Source organism: Charadrius vociferus, unplaced genomic scaffold (assembly GCF_000708025.1).
Source record: "Charadrius vociferus isolate BGI_N301 unplaced genomic scaffold, ASM70802v2 scaffold115, whole genome shotgun sequence".
Classification (NCBI taxonomy): domain Eukaryota; kingdom Metazoa; phylum Chordata; class Aves; order Charadriiformes; family Charadriidae; genus Charadrius; species Charadrius vociferus.
Genome location: NW_009648636.1, coordinates 2,308,225 through 2,325,406, shown reverse-complemented (window position 1 = coordinate 2,325,406; position 17,182 = coordinate 2,308,225). Strand labels below are relative to the sequence as shown.

Genomic DNA, 17,182 nt, shown 5'->3' with positions numbered 1-17,182 from the left:
CAAGAACTTGCAGGTACAAGAGGAAAAGCAAGAACCAGCCAGTCGTCCTCCACCTTCGCATCCTCCATCACCCTCCCGTTATCCCTGATCCTGAGATCAAGAGAGGGAGGATCTTGGAGCCACATTCCCTAAAAGCCACGAGGAGCCATGCTGCCAGATTCATTTCAAAATAATGCCCCTCAAAAACAAACCAAACAAAACCAACCAAAATTATCTTAATCCAAGGGGAATCCCATGCTGGGGGCTGTGTGCCTCAGATCTTCTGCGTGGCTCTACATGGACAAGAACGAGCCATCCGAAAGACACGTTCGCCTTTGGAATGCAGAGCTGCAGCAGCAAGGCAGCAGCAGACCAAGTAGTTACGCACACTCAGATTCTTAAGGGGTTTTGTTTGTTTGAACTTTTTAGTAAAGCTCCAGAGGTGCCTCTTGCCATTGGAACACACACAGGTTGAGGCAATGACTGCAACCCAACTGCAGCACCTGCAGGTCAGATCCTGCAGTATTGGTGCAATGAGGGAGGGAGTTACCTTCTTCTCTTACACCTCAGCACTTCACACACTCCTCCTGAACCAGAGCTACGTCTTTCCTCCTATTATTTCCAGTTACAAGAAAATAGTTTTGTACTCCATACAGAGATATACTTATACACACACACAAAATAATCTAATAATCCAATAGCTACATCTACAAGCTGAAAATGTACTACCTGCAAGTCAAAGACAGGTAAGTACAGAAGATAGTCAACAAGACATTGTGTTTATGCCATTATTGCTAACAATTATGTTACAAAAAACTGGATTTTCTGCCAACCTCACTCAACTCTGTCATTTGGAGGTCCCAAAATGCTTTGTAAAGTGAGTATTACCCCATGTTATAGATAGGGAAGACCAAGAGGCAGAAGTATTTCACATTATCTTATGCACTCCCCTCCTGAAAAAACCACGCTATGGGCTAGGAGAGAGAGAACTACATAGATTTGTATTTGACATCTTATCTTTCAACTATATTGCCTCCCCAATTACATGAGTGGCAGTTACGACACTATCATTATGCAGTATGTATCTTCTGGCTCATTTTGATTCTGTCAAATCATTAAACACCATCACTTCAGATTCATGTACTGTAAATAATGATATTAGACCACCCACCATCAAGATTTCAAGTTCCAGGCTCTTACGAAAGCAATCATCTGCCTATCCAGAAGGACCCTTGTCTGTACCTGCCTCCATCTATTTTAGCGCATCAGTGTGCTGTATGGCACTCAAAGTTCCTATGTGGTTTATACAAGGTGAAAAATCTCCCCCGTACTCAACTTTCATCCTCTGCCAGCTGGTCTATTATGTCATATCATTTGAGTTTTTAAAGGATACATCCATGTATTTATTTTTCCCCACCTGATAAATATTTATGAAGGTTTTATTCCAGTCCTAACACATACATACTATAACTAATCTTTCTTTTATTTAGTCAAGCATCTTAAAGAAAAAGGAGTTTGAAAAAAGGCTACTCCTGTTGCTGAGCTTGAGCTCCAGAAGTCAGCATATTAAGTTAAACGATGCAGGTTAGGAAGTCAAATAAAAAAATAATAAAAAAACCCACACTACCACCACCAAAATAATCCAGTAGACAAGATTAACATGAGTTTCAACAACAGTGGAGCGCACTAAGTAATTAAAACCTGCAAGAAATCAGTGTTTCAAAGAGAGAGCTCTTGTGGTGTTTGGCGATGGTTTTCCTATTCCCTAGGATAGGAGCTATTAGCCTAAATAGCATTAAAGCAACTACTTTATGCAGCTAAGAGATGGCTGATCCAACTTTCACTCATTTCTAGTATCTTCTATTGATTTTAATCAAGGCCGATATGGAAAGGACACACTTTTGATAACTGAACTAGCACCATCTAATTTTTATTTGTTTGTTTTGACATTCATGCTGTGGACCAACAGAACAGAAATGGAACTGAAGCCCAGTTCCCCCCCATCTCACAGAAAACTTAACTACGATGCAACTTCCCTAGCCCAAAGTCTAGCAATTCTGTGATCTCTCCACTTTCTAACCTCCCTTATTTCTACTGTGTTCACAAGATTTACTCAGCAATTTTTAATATCACAGTACTAAATTCAAGACATTTAAAAAATTCATTACCTTGTTTGACATGATACAGCAAAAATCAATGAGGAAAACGAGGCATCTGAATTATAAGAATTCAAAGAGAGACACCAAAATTACACAGGCAATTCCATCTGCCTTGTTACATTTTTGGAGTAGTCATATCAGATCCATGTTGTTTATCCAAAACAAATCCTCTGAGTTACTGGAGATCTGATAGACACTGCTGTGATGAAGAAGTGAAAGATTTTCGAAAATAAACTGCAAGCTGAATGCTTGCAGCACATAGACTTCTAGTTTTCCACCTATAAATGAGGTTTTTTTCATAACAAGCTTACCTTGTCTCTATTGATTTCTCAACTCACTCTATCATCAGACCTCAGAAGCTACTCCCCCTTGCCCCTCAGCTCCCTTGAATACAACTCCTTTTTTAGTGCAGAACACTGAAAAAAAAAAAAAAGCTACACAAGTCTGAGTACATATTTATTACCATCAATGTGCGATAGCCTCAAGAGACATCCACGCATCATATTCTGTTAGCAAGAAAAGGAATCACAGTCTTCAATACCGTGCTATTTTTTCCTAATGCTGCAAGGACAAGCTAATTTGTAAGCCTGATCATTCCTTTCCCTAAAGGATAAATGACAGTCTTCTGTAAAGGAAAAAAAAAACCCAAAACAAACAAAGATCATTCTCTCAGCAAGTTTTACTGCCATGGGAATGTTCCAGGAGCCTCTCAGTAGACTTATTAAGACAGGTCTGGTTCCCATCAGAAGCTGCAGTAAGCTCCCAAGGAATGGAAGAAAGGTCTAGGTATCTACACCAGCTCCAGTCTACCCTATAATGCTATACACACACCACTTCCACTTCAGACTACAGTTCTCTGTCACATCCTCTGGGTTACCCTGCATCACCAGAAAAAGAGCAGAATTAGGGAGTGAACTGTCTAACAGGCAAAAAGCTCAGTGCAAGAAAAGGCAAGAAACTCGGCCATGTACTATCTCTTCCAGTTCTCCTCTGCGAAGAAAAGGGAAATTATGACTTGATCTAGAAAACAAAGATTAGTGAGATACTGCACTACAAGGGGACATCTGATGAGGAAAATAAGATAATTTAGTCCAGCAGTTTCCCACTGCTAGTTATTTTAGAGTTAGACCAACATCATCTTGAACAATTTTAGAAGAAAGTATCAGCTTTGATCTGTAACACAGCTCCTTTACTACCAGGTTCTGTTACATCCTAAATATTCCTTTTAGCGATCCTTTGAAAATAACATATTAACTTGAAAGCATACACAGACACACAATGCTTTTCAAGGAGAAATAAGTAGCTGAAGAAACACGTACATTTCTGACACTCGGTACAAGCTCCTTCATCTGCGCTGAAACCTATTATAGAGCCACAAACTGCATCAGTAAATATGCTCCAAGTGTAGTACCAGATCTACACCTTAAACACAGAAATCTAATTCCTTTGTTAAAGAATATACTGTGGCTTTACTGCTACTGGAAGTTGTCACAAATATTTGTTTCTTAATTTTGTGATGAACTGCTGTAGTATGCAAGCATAAATAAATCTATACCACATATGCCAAACTGGACTATAATCAACCAGAAACAAACCCTAACACTCAGTGCCTAAAAACAGATACTGACAAACACATGTCTGTCACTCCCTAATGCCTCCCATTCTGAAAGACCCTTGAGGTAAGCTTAGCTTTGCAACATGCCCTAAAATTAGTAAATAAATCAGTATCATCATAGAGACTACTTCCATTACATTCCTTCTCCCTTCTTCCATTCCCTTCGCCTTTCCTACCACTCCCTTCACCCAGAATATCAAAATAGAGAGCGGACCTCAGGGATAGCATATTTGCTTCCAAGCATAGACATCACGAGAGGCAATATCTGACTGTCCAACATGAATTTCTCAGCTATTTAGGTTGCGAAGAATTTAATATCATGGTCCGCACATTATTCCATACGACAATTACTTCAAAGCCAGAGGCTAGCCATTTGCATAATAATGATAATTTTTCTAAGGAGGTGTACAGGGAACTACATGCTAATGAGTTCTAGTGCATATTATCTGAAAGTCACACTTGCTTTATAAAAATAATTAAAAACACAACCTCTAATGTTTACCTGCTTGTACTTTTTATATAACAGACCAAGAGACACCTGTTCTAATTAAATGAACAAAACCACAGAAGACTAATTTTTGCAATACTGAGTCACTCGAAATGCAGTAATTGACTTTGGACTGTTCACTTGTCTAATGATGCACGAGCAGGCTGATTCCCGAAGCTGTACATCAGGGGGAATGCATCCTATGGCACAGAAAACACAGGTTTGCTACCTCTCAATCATAGAAAGAATGAGGGAAATACAGCCATTTCTGCTAAATCACTGTAGAAGGAGGGATGAGGTACATTTCACAGCTGGAGAAACATTTCCAAGAACACTTTGAAACCTGACAACTTAGAAGTAAGTTTATTTTTTTACAATCTAACCAGTAACAGAAGAAAAATTCTTATTACGCAGAGTTCCCCGTAGTATCCTATAACCCGTGTTTGATAGAGATGTAGCAGGCTTTTCCTTTCCGACAGCAGAAATTCACTACATTTTGACACAAGTGTTCTTCGTACTATAGAGAATATACACTGTACTACATAGCACTCACCTGTTGTATTGGGTTTGCACAGCAAGGTTTTGGTAGTGGTGGGGCTGCAGGAGCGGCCTCTGTGAGAAGCTGCTGAAAGCTGTCCCCATGTCCAACACATCCCATGCCAGCCAGCTCCAAGACAGACCCACTGCTGGCCGAGGCTGAGCCCATCAGCGATGGTGGTAGCACTTCTGGGATAACATATTTAAGAAGAGGGTAAAAAAACCCTGAACAACTGCAGCCAGAGAGAGGAGTGAGAATACGTGAGAGGAAACAGCCCTGCAGACCCAGGGTCAGTGAACAAAGGGGGAAGGAGGTGCTCCAGGAGCCAGAGCAGAGATTCCCCTGCAGCCCCTGGTGAAGATCATGGTGAGGCAGGCTGTCCTCCTGCAGCCCATGGAGCTTAACGCTGGAGCAGACATCCACCTGCAGCCCATGGAGCTTAACAGTGGAGCAGACATCCACCTGCAGCCCATGGAGGACCCCACACCAGAGCAGGTGGACACCCAAAGAAGGCTGTGACCCCATAAACAGCCTGTGCTGGAGCAGCCTCCTGGCAGGACCTGTGGCCCCATGGAGAGAAGAGCCCACACTGGAGCAGTTTGCTGGCAGGACTTGTGACCCCGTGGGGAGTTGTGCTGGAACAGTCTGTTCAGAAGAACTGCACCCTGTGGAAAGGACCCACACTGGAGTAGATCATTAAGAACTGCAGCCTGTGGGAGGACTCACATTGGAGAAGCTCATGGAGGACTGTCTCCCATGGGAGTGACCCCACATTGAAGCAGGGGTTGAGTGTGAGGAGTAAGGAGCAGCAGAGACCATGTGTGATGAACTGATCACAACCCCCATTCCCCATCCCCCTGCACTGCTCAGGAGGAGGAGGTGGTAGAGAAAATCAGGAGTGAAGTTGAGCCTGGGAAGAAGTGAGGGTGGGTGGAAGGTGTTTTAAAATTTGGTTTTATTTCTCTTTATCCTACTCTGATCCGATTGGTAATAAGTTAAACTAATTTCCAAGTCAAGCCTGTTTTGCTCATGACAGTAACTGGTGAGGGATCTCCTTACCTTTATCTTGACCCATGAGCCCTTCACTGTATTTTCTCTCCCATGTCCAGCCAAGCAGAGGAGTGACAGAGGTCTTTGATGGGCACCTGGCCTCCAGCCAGGGTCAACCCAGCAAACCTGTATTTACTGCTTGAGCCTTTTGGTTCTGTTACCTTTGAAATTAGATTGATGAAGCTGTTGGAATCTTCGCTATCAAATCCTCAGTTACAGCACAGGATGTGCAAAACTCAAGTCACAGGCTCACTGACGCACCGAGAACCAGGCGCAGCAGCGAGCCCAGTCTCAGAACTCTCTCTCTTCATCCCACAATCACCAGCCCCAGACAAGCAACCCCAACTCAAGAAGACAGAATTCAATGCAGAACACCACCTCCCCATATAATCCACTGCTGACTGGAGATTTTCCACAGGCTCAAGGTGCCTGGATGAATTTTAAAATATCCCAGCTAATTTACAACCATTAAATACATGATCCAGGATAAGAATGATAACTGTATCTAATGCCTTTGGGTTTAAAGCCCAGTGTCAGCAGTAGCTCGAGGAACGGCAACCAGCTGAAGCATTACACAAGGCAACCAGCTGAAGCATCGTATTGTTGGGTTTCTCTCTGGCTCTGAAACATCAGATATTGATCAGTGCCACAGGCAGTACAGCACACCAGACAGACTGTTGTAGGATTTGTCCAAGCAGATCACCCCAATGTATTCTTAACCTGCCATTAGAGAAGAGAGGAGGGGGAAGAAAAACAGTTTCAAACTAGATGCTATGTAAATACACACATAGGCAAGCAGGGAAGTTCTTGCAGGCAAGGACAGCATTAGGGGTGTCTTATATTAAGTACTCATCAGCATTAACCTCACTCCTTTGGGACTGGAAATAATCAACTCTTCCACATTGGTCAACAGACTTTCAGCAAACAGAACTTATTTCTACCTGATTTTGTAGATTTCCATTTAAAATGGCATCTGTACTTACCTACTGTGTAAATACACTCTTCCATACAAGCACTTTCAGAGGCATGCTTCGCAGGATTTTGGAATAAACCCACAAGAATACTTGTTCTGCTTTTTGTGCATGTGGGGGAAAGTAGGTGTCAGGCTCTTCTGAGCATACAGTAACTCATCCTTTTACTCTATTTTTGGATAAGACAAAGCTACAGAACTGGGCATTCTGCTAAAACGCTGCCATCAGCAAGTCTGTAAAAGGTGTTACTAATGTTTTTGACAGAGACTTCCGGAGTCCCGTCCTCTGTAGTGTAATGTTTCATTTGTAATTATTCCATTAATACATAGCCACAACACAATTAAAAAGTTGTTTAGGAGTCTCATCACCCACTTGGGTTGCATCTCCTGATCAACCTAAAGCCTCTGTTAGAGGGAGGAAGTAAAGTCACTGCTAATGTGGAAAGCCAACATCGTCCTTCATCACTCAACCCATCCACATGATCAGAATTTTCAAAGCGCACACAGATGATTTAGAACAGTACCCAACATTGTCTTGCAATGCCATTGTACTTACACATGGATCTTTTTTCCCCACATCCTTAGAACTTCAGATAAACTCTTTATCCAAGGCAAAGTTATTTTCAGGAGAATGAACTTCACTCGGAGGAAGAAAAATACGGTCTTGTTGAATACAGGATTTTTTGTTCATTATTTTATTCTTGTTCAGTGAAAGAATCATTATACTGGTTAAACCAAAACGACTTGAGAGTTCAATTTAGCATTCTCAACCAGAGAGGATGGAGGAGTACCAGTACACCAATGGCGAGGAATTTTTCAAAGCTAGATTTACTCTGATGTATCTGTCATTAAACAGAAACTGCATAGCCCAGCAATATGAACAACTGATAAACAGCAGATAGCCACTCCTGATCAGGCCAAAAAAACCCCAAACAACCAAACAACGATTTGAACTCTGTTATCTACATTTAAGTCTCCCCTTCCAAAGATAGCACATAATTAACACCATCTAGGATACCTTGGGATGGACTCCTTCAGGGACAATTATTTGGAAGGAGGCTCCAGAACATTAACAATTAAAAAAGAGAAAAAAAACATATCCAGTATAGAAGATTGAACAGATTCTGACATTGTCACAAAAGTAGCCTTACTCACTGGGAGAGAAAGACCAATTTCATATCAACTGTTTACCAGGAAGCTTAATGCCTATAACAGATAGAGGAAAAAAATGTAATTTAAAAATCATCAGGTTCAAGAACAGAGATTATGAGAAAATATACAGGAATGAGTCCACATAAACCAATCTGGATATTTTCCTGTGAGATGGGAGAATGCAAATTAAAACAGTATTTAAATCAAGGTTATACCTCACATATGCCACATACAGACCTATGTCACCAGGATACAAGTGGAAGTCACTGCTGTCCCCTCCAGGTTTGCAGCACTGTTGTAAACTTAGTCTTGTTTTCATGTTTTGTACGCCAACGCTCCCGATCCCTGAACATGGATACATCTGCTTCAGTTCCCCATGAATTGAAGTTGGCTTTCCAGATACAAAAACCTCCCTGCATAGCCAAAGAAGCGCTCAGCTTCTTAAAATGTTCAGCTGCCCAACAATAGGAACAGCAACAATCCAGCACACCTACCCTACAAATCCCATCCATACATATTCCATCTGTTTGTTTAGGAGCCATATATATCTTCTTAACAAGTCATAGCATACATACATATACTGCATTCGGTTTACTCTCTACAAAAGAGAGATAAAACCCAACAATTTGCGTAAGTATAAGACATCAAGAAATCTCACACAAGCTTTCTTCATTTTACAGTAACGCACACATGGGGAAAAAAAAGAACAGAGCAAAAAAGATGAAGAACTGACGGAACTGCACTGGAGTCAATGCTAGAGGAGACTACACCACAGAGATCAAGCGTGTGAATTTCACCACTTGCAGTCTGATCTTCGATTGGTCTCCATCACCACAGATCTTTCAATCACATCCTAATGTGAATTTACACAAGTTAGAAAAAAAAACGCCCCCTAATTTTAAGAAGTTTGCAAAATTCCTTTAATTAAACAAATACTACATCATACATCAGCTCAATTTGCTGTTTACCTTATATAAACTTAGAAAAAAAAACGCCCCCTAATTTTAATAAGTTTGCAAATTCCTTTAATTAAACAAATATTACATCATACATCAGCTCAATTCACTGTTTACCTTATATAAACTTTTTTTGACAACTGGGAGAGGACCAGCAATAACTAAATCACACACTCTCATACAGCTCTCATTAAAAGCACTGCAGAAAGAACTTTTAACAGAAAACAGAACAGAATACTTTGTAACAATCCTCAAGGAGCAAATCAGCATCACTGAAGTGAAAAAACTACCTGTTTCCTTTAGCCAATTTTTTGAACAGAGAATGGTTTAAAAGACAGACAGCACAGCCACAAAATGGGTTTCAGGAGCATCTTAAAAGCAGAAAACTTATGACCTTAAAGCAGAAGCCGAGCCTTGGACAGATCACCAAGGTGCATCCATCTATCTCAGTCTCCCAAATCTGATTCGATGAATATTAGGTTTAAGGTAGTTTTATTGACAATCTTAGTCACGCGAATAAAATCATAAACCCCATAGCTAAGAACTAAATATCTTGCAGAGATTGTTATGTTTGCAGAAGGGCTTAAACAGTTGCAAAATGAAGGAGAGGTTATGACATTTTCTCAGTTCTGTTGCTCAGTGGATATTTATTGCATTCCTTTTTCCATAAAAGCCCAGTCAGTTACATTATCAAAACACCACACAGCAGCTTGCTGTAATTTCACAAGGTAAGCCTTACTGCAATTTGTAAGTGGTTATACTTGAGTGCTTTCACAGGGGCTCAACGGTACAGCACCCATCAACTGCATTAAAGGCTCAGCACAAAAACCTACTAATAAATATGGTATTCGGCCAACGTTGCCCCACTTTAAACAACACAAGTTCTCAATATGAGAAGGTCAATACATGTGAGACCACTTATGCTCTTTAAACTGACTTTGATAGAAAGGCAGCAGCAAAGTGTCCTCAAGCAAATCTGAAGGGTATCAATAATAACCCAGGAAAAAACACAACACGAACCAAGAGAAAGCTACAGCATATGGCTTCAGTCATGTGTATCACAAAGACTGTTTAAATAAAAACAAGTCAAGAGAGAAGACATGCCCCACAAAAGGGTGTTAGTCTGCTTTTAACACCGTAAAACTGCAACTCGCACATTTATCACTAAAAAAAAAAAAAAGAGAAAGAGATGAGGAAGCTCCCTATCAAGTAGAAAGAAGGAAAAAAATGCTACTGGAAGACCATGATCAGTTTGGCTTTACAAGGTCCAACGTCAGATCCACTATGCTTCTCTAATAGCATGTCCAGGTCACTTGAACTGACACTTCAAAGTCCAGGTTGACTATTTTTCTGCAGTCAAAGAAAAACCCCACCCAACCACAAACCCACACACAAAAGCAACCCACCACCTATAAGCCCCATGAGGTGGGATGTTAGCACGCTGCTTTCTGTGTCACTGACAGCAAAGACAGTCCTTCCTAAAACCTACTAGCCTAATACAACAGGTAGGCACAAACAAATCTCTGCTTATCTTGTGGTTTTCAGTGTTTGTTAGAACCAGAAGTTTAGTTGGACAACAGAGCACATGTAAAATACACATTTACAGATCCTTCCAAACTCTAAATTAATTTCACAATTGTATTTTACTCGTGGTTCAGTCAAAGGGGGTTCATTCCAGCAGAGCAGAAAACACTTCTGTCACTATTACACATACACATTTCTTACCATGTCCCATTAACTTAGAACTACTGATCTGAATGAGAAATCAGGAAGAGTCGGAATAAAGGATGGAAATCAACTGAAGAAATATTCCATTACACTCATCAGCGGAAAATGCATTTAATGAGAACACAGGGCAGTACTAAATTTTTCATGACACAGGATGACTGAAATGTACCTAATGAGATTATTTTAACAGTAGTTTTTACCTGCTTTACAGCGATTTCCTCAAGGCTCCTCTTCAAGGAAAAGTTACTGGTCGTTAGCGATCATCCATTTTTGGTATCAAAACAATAACCTACACACAAATGCAACAAGTCTACAGCATCACTTATATCATTCTTGTATTTAAGGACTTTGCTGTCAAGATCGTGTAGCGGCATAAAGCCTGCTCCCTTCATTCACATTAGTATTCATGTTCGTAATCCTGCTGCCTTTAGATGGTCCACTCACACGGTTGTTAAACCCGATCAAATTTTTCGCTCATATATTACAAGTTGCATGGAATTCGGCTATGTAATTCCCACTAGAGCCAACATAAGCTATGTAGATAGATGCGATGCTATCCCCAACATTAATACTAGAGTCCTCTTAAACTCAGCCTGGAAAGCTAATACAGTGATGAGTGAAAAGAACCTGCTTCTACCGATTCCAGCAATGTCAGACACAGCCCAGTTTCTAGTACTTGAAGATCAGCCAACACACAAAAACTAAACCCCCATACTTCTAAAACATAAGCACAAATACTAAATCTTGTCTTGCTTCAATCAATATAGCTTCTGAGTATATACATAGAAACACACTTACAAAAAAAAGCAAATTAAGCTTTATTTCTACCCCACAAATGCAAACCTAGCTTTCTGTATTTTAGTTAGGAAAGACATGCCAGATGCATCATTGATCGGTGTACATCTACACACTGATTTCTTACTGCTTCAAAAACACTAAACAATGCTTGACTTTATGCCCATAAAATATATTGTTATAAAAAGAGAGAATGCACTTGCCCAGTTTAAAGCGAGCTTGGTCTTACTTCTTCCAGCACAAGCCTCACTTCCAATAACAAAAGTGTCTACCAGTGATTAATTTTAATGGCCCTTGATCACACACCCACTCTTCCCAAATGGAAATCTCAGCATTTTAGGCTCAAGAACACCAAAGTTTATACTACTATTCAACTCCACAACAACAACTGAGTTGCATCAACATCTTTATTCCAAACTGATTTTTCCCAGTAAACATGAGTCTAAAGAAAGCTCTCATCAGTAACCTTCCCCTGGAAAATTCTATAGGAAATGAAATGTAATACTCTATTAAGACTTGTTTTGCAAACAGAAGTGAGAGAGATCACCCAAGCATGCAGAGTCATTAAAATGGATCTTACATATATCATTATAAATTTAATAATCTCCATGACGGCTAGAGTTCAAGTTAAAATGAATGTCAGCAAAGCATGACCAATTGATGTTATCCCAGCTGCCACCGAGCCTCACTTGGGGTTATATTATACATTCAGAGGCACCATACTACATGTGCACCAAATACCCAGAGCCGGGAGCAGATGGGAGATGTAGCCCTCTATACCTATCAGCAAGGAGACACAGACATAATTGCATATTAATTTTGGTGCATCAGAACAATTACAGTATACTTTGGTGTCACAGGTCCCAAATGTTTTTCCCATCATACCCTATATGCAGTATAATGTGTACTTAAGGAGAAAAAAGCGTACTAGCAGCCTCCAGAAATTAAGTCAATAGAAGGATTTGGTTTCAACCCTTATTGATTTACTTCAGCCCCATAAATGCTTCCTTGAAAAAAGAAGGAGGAAGACCTTGGCAGCTTATCAGTTAATAGATCATGCTTGGTGCGATTAAAATGTAGTTAAAACTTCTACTTGGTTGCCCAAATAAGTGTTCCCTAAATGTCATTTCTCTCTAAGGAAACAGCTGCATTTTATCCAATTTCTGAAAGTTTTCCAGGCTGCTTAGATTTCTAACAGGGTGACAGGGAAACCACTTTTATTTTTCAGCAGACTTGATGAAATTGTGACACAAACCTCCCTCTCTCTGAAATTACACAGCACTGTTGAACAGCAAAATAATAGCTGATGGTCAATTCTTTTCCCAACTCACTTTCCAACTGAAATAAAAATCATATTTAAAAGCTACAGGGAAAAAGGAGCTCTCCAGCACATTTATCACTAACAGCGTTTTCTTGAACACACAGCGTTTTCTATCACCCATCAAATCTGTGTGGAAAACGATATCAATGATTTACACAGTGGAAACATGTCAAGTTTTACAGTTTGCTTGACCGGTGCCAAAAAAACAACTTTAAAGTCCCAATTGTTCACAAGGTACAGTTTGTCTGAGACAGGAACTTCATTTAGGTCAGCTCAATGCACCGATCCATTAGTATTAAATAACACAAAACTACCTCGACACACAGAGCTCCCACCAAGCACTTGGACAAAACAAGGTCCGCCAGCTGACATTAAGCACATTCCACTGTGCATTTTGTTTTGGTTCAAGTCAAAGTCGCATCTGTAAACCACAGTGAAATGCAAACGGTACCATCAGGACAAGGAGGATACTGACAAGTGTACAACATTCACAGCAAATTTAATCACCAAATCCCAAGAAAGCAATTTTTTTAACCACTCTAATGGTATCAATAAAAAAGTTAGAGTTACAATAAATCAATAATCTCATTGGACTCAGCAAGAGACAGTATACTTCATTCTCACTGTAAATCTCTTTGTCAACAATTAGCCAAAATTCTGGAGACTTTTCACTTCTCTCAATCACACCACAATTTTCCCTTCCCTCAGCTCTTCGCTCCATACACTGGAACAAGCCTGAATAGAAAGACAAACATTTTTTAAAAATATATAATCAGGAAAAGAGATCTACAGCTGGCTAAGCGTAGCAAGCAGCAACTGCAATTGATAAAAGAGTTATAAGAAGCTCTTCTGCCACTTGTAACTCATCCAGCAATTTAAGCAGAAAGTGCATCCGCCTTTTGTCACTTACCCTTTTTTGATCTTCCAGTCCATGTGTCACAGGCTTTCTTTTCTGATGTTGGCTGGATTCAGAGCCAGGTTCCATTTCCCAGCTACAAAGACTCTTCCGGCCTCTTTAAGCTTTCCCTAAAAATCCATAGTATGAACAACCACCAAAATCTATAAAATAACTTAAAAAAAAATAAAAGGCAAGAGGATTCCTTCAAACCTCGTCCATGTTTTTTATCATCCTTCTGAAGTCATTTGCCATCACTGCTCATTAACAAGCAGCCATTCCGTGAGCCTCTATATCCTATTTTAGCTCAGATGAAGGTTTCCACTGACGTGCCTCACAGAAGGATGACAGAGCCGAATCCAAACCCAGTAGTTTGTGCCACATTATTGCTCCATCAGCAGCCTTTTCAGTGCATTCCTGGCACGGATAATTTATATGTCAATAAAGGTGTAAATGTGCATTTAATCCACTGTGTTGATATTATCAACATCCCTCTCTTGGGCCACCTTCCTCCCATAAATCAATGTAAACACTTCCCAGCGATAATTGCCTTTTGCTAATCTAGCAGGTGTTAATTACGTAAAATCATCCATGCACGCTTGTCATCTTCTTATATGTATTCAAACAAATACCTAAAAAGGGAGGAAAAAAAGCAGGTTATACCAGCTTGAAAGAAAACATAGTTACTGATATTCTTTGCCCGCCACCAGGAGCCACAAGTCAGAACCGATACAATAATTACATATTTTGTACATACTACACTCTTCACCCAAGCCTCTCAAAATGCTTTGATGCCTTTTCAGCACATTATCTTGCCTTTGGGGCTTCTTGCCTAAAACCACCCCAGAATAACAGCATCACGCCTTCGAGTCGAACCTACTGCCATGCCAACTGAAGCTTGCAAGGATCAACTCAAAGCTCAAGTCTTCCAGAATTCAAGCTCCAGATCTAAAGCCAAACTCATTATTCTTCTGGGGTCTCTTGCGCAGGGATCTTCCTCCACGGTTTATAACATTATTGTGCACCACCTCCCCAAAGCCTGGGCACAAGATTACCTGAATAAACAGGTTATATTATTACTTGTGACAGAACGTAGCACCTGAAATCACAGGTTAGCAACTCACCCACCTTAGAACATTTGTTCTTTTTGTACGGAGAAGCACAAGTTTACTACAACAGAGACAAATCGTTTCCTGAGTTAATTTGTAAGGTGGGATCAATATCAGCAGGCTTCAAGATACCGGCACCAGGAAAAGTACATTTATTAAGCTGGATTCCATATCTAAAGAGGCTAAATATCAAATCAATGTTAGCGACCTTAGCTGAGCATGGTCTAAGACCACATGTTTAACTGCCTGTTGTTGATACGAGCTCTGGTCACAAGACAAACACCAAAAAAACAAACCTAAGCATCCTGTGCAAACAAAAGAAAATCATCCTAATAATCAGGCATTCTCCCACCACTAAAGGATGGGTGGCATGAAAAATAGGTTTTCTGTAAACATAGCAGAAACTGGACTGCTGTACGCAACTCGCACCTTTCTACAAAGCTTCAGCACTACCTGGACTGAATACCCGAATCAAATAGCCAAGTTAAATACACGGCAGATTTTTGGTAAAATGCATGAACAGGTTTGTTCTATGTGCCAAGATCCCTTATTATTCCAAGGGAAGAAAAAAAAAAACAAAAAACCACAAGACAATGGGCAGAAATCCTGCTTTTGCCTCTCACTTCAAATGCTCTTGTACCACTTCTCACCATGAAGCGGGAGAAGTCATTAGTCCAGTTCTTTTTCTTCTGCCATGTACAGGAAAGAACACAACCAATTGTTACCATGAAGCTGCCATGCTTTGACATTCAAAAATAATCTATAAAACCCATCTAACCCATTTTATAGAGAAACAAGAGGTTTCAAATTTTATTTTGAGCCACAATCTCCTCCTGATCCGTGGTTTCACACCTGCTGATACCCATGGAAATCACACAGGTAGCTTGAAGGCAGTAAAGGGCCTTTGACCTTAGCAACAAATATCACACAGGAAAAAAAAGCCCAACTTTTACAAATATCTTTAAGTCCCATCGACGAAAACTTTTCCCTCCAGTGATTTCACTGTGATGTGACACATGAGACTGCATCAGTCACATCGTGTAATGCCATGCTGGAGTAGCATGACATAACCAGTGCAACTGAGGACAACGGCTCTCTGCACGAAAGGTCCCCTGAACCAGAAAAAAAAAAAAGAAGAAGAAAAAGTGTAATCTCTGGAAGTTCCTGTGCATTCAATGTTATGGCTTTAACCATCCTGGAACCAGTCTCTAGGGAAAAATGCAAATTTCTATTTGTATATAGTACTTAGTATATGTCTGTAACCTTGGAGCATGTGTTACTGGATATTTAGTGTCACTGCATGAGTTGGCTACATTAAGCTTTATATATATATATAAAAAAAAATATTAACAAGGGAAAAACCCCTTATCCTGAAGCCTGAAGAACCATTTAATTCAAATCAGCCACAAAACAAAGCATTTTAAGTAACTAGACTGAATTTATTCTTATTCCCTCCAACAAGAAGTTTCACTTTTTATCTCTCTGCATACCTAATTGGCATTAAAAACAGAATAGAAACTTTAGGAAGAAAACTGGTACGGTTTGCTGGGGGATCACCACACGGCCATCAGAGGCACTAAAATCCACAAAATGCCAAGTGACCAAGGATCTCTATTATCTCATTTTCCTCCCACTGCAACATCCAGAGGCCCCAGTCGGGCTCTGGACCCCATTTGGCTATGTACTGGAAAACCTCCATGAGAAAACAGCTTTAAGAGCTCAGAGCCTAAACCTGACCACAGCTTAAGCATACGACTGATCGCAGTGAATCTCAGACGAATTAATATTCTTAGATTTAAGCCTTACGGGCTGTAGCTGGATGTGTCCTACAATGGTCCATCCTCCCACACAGCCCCAAAAGGACCCACACCTGCACAAAATGCCTTTCAGAAACCTCTCGCTGGGTAACCAGATCCCCACCAACACCTCCTGGTCGCCTATTCTTTCATTAAAAGCGAAGCGGATAAATACAACTCCCCCCCTCCTCCTTCCCTCTCCTAAAAGAAAATAAGCAATTTCGCAGCATCGAAAATTTTTCATTCCCACGATTGAGTATGTTTCAGAAGAAACAAACAAACAAAATATACTCGCGGGTCTTTCCCCGGGAGCTTTTTTTTCCACGTTAAATAAGAGCGGAGCGGTAAGTTTCCCCGGTCCCCAACACAGCCCGGGACGAAAAGCGACATCCCGCGGGGACACCCCCACCCGCGGCCGGCCTGGGCTCCCGGGGGGCGGGGGCGGAGGGAAGCACCCCTCTCTGGCCTAACAGACAATAAAAAATAAGATAAAATAATAACAGTAACAATCGAGACCCGCAGCAGCGACCCCCGCCAGGTGGGTAACGGCAGGCTGGGAGCGGGGGGCGGCCCCCGCCCCCGCCGGGCCCCACGGTGAAGGAAGGAGGCTGGAGACTCACAGTGTGTGTCCC

General features: G+C 40.8%; 1 protein-coding gene across 1 annotated transcript in view; it reads right to left on the bottom strand.

The window, feature by feature from the left end:
- Positions 1-13,735, bottom strand: part of NAV2 (neuron navigator 2) — a 429,065-nt gene extending 415,330 nt beyond the window's left edge. The window contains exon 1 of the mRNA XM_009886259.1: positions 13,661-13,735. Within this exon, the coding sequence (XP_009884561.1) occupies positions 13,661-13,735 (75 nt within the window). The remainder of the gene's footprint in view (positions 1-13,660) is intronic.
- Positions 13,736-17,182: the final 3,447 nt, after the last annotated feature.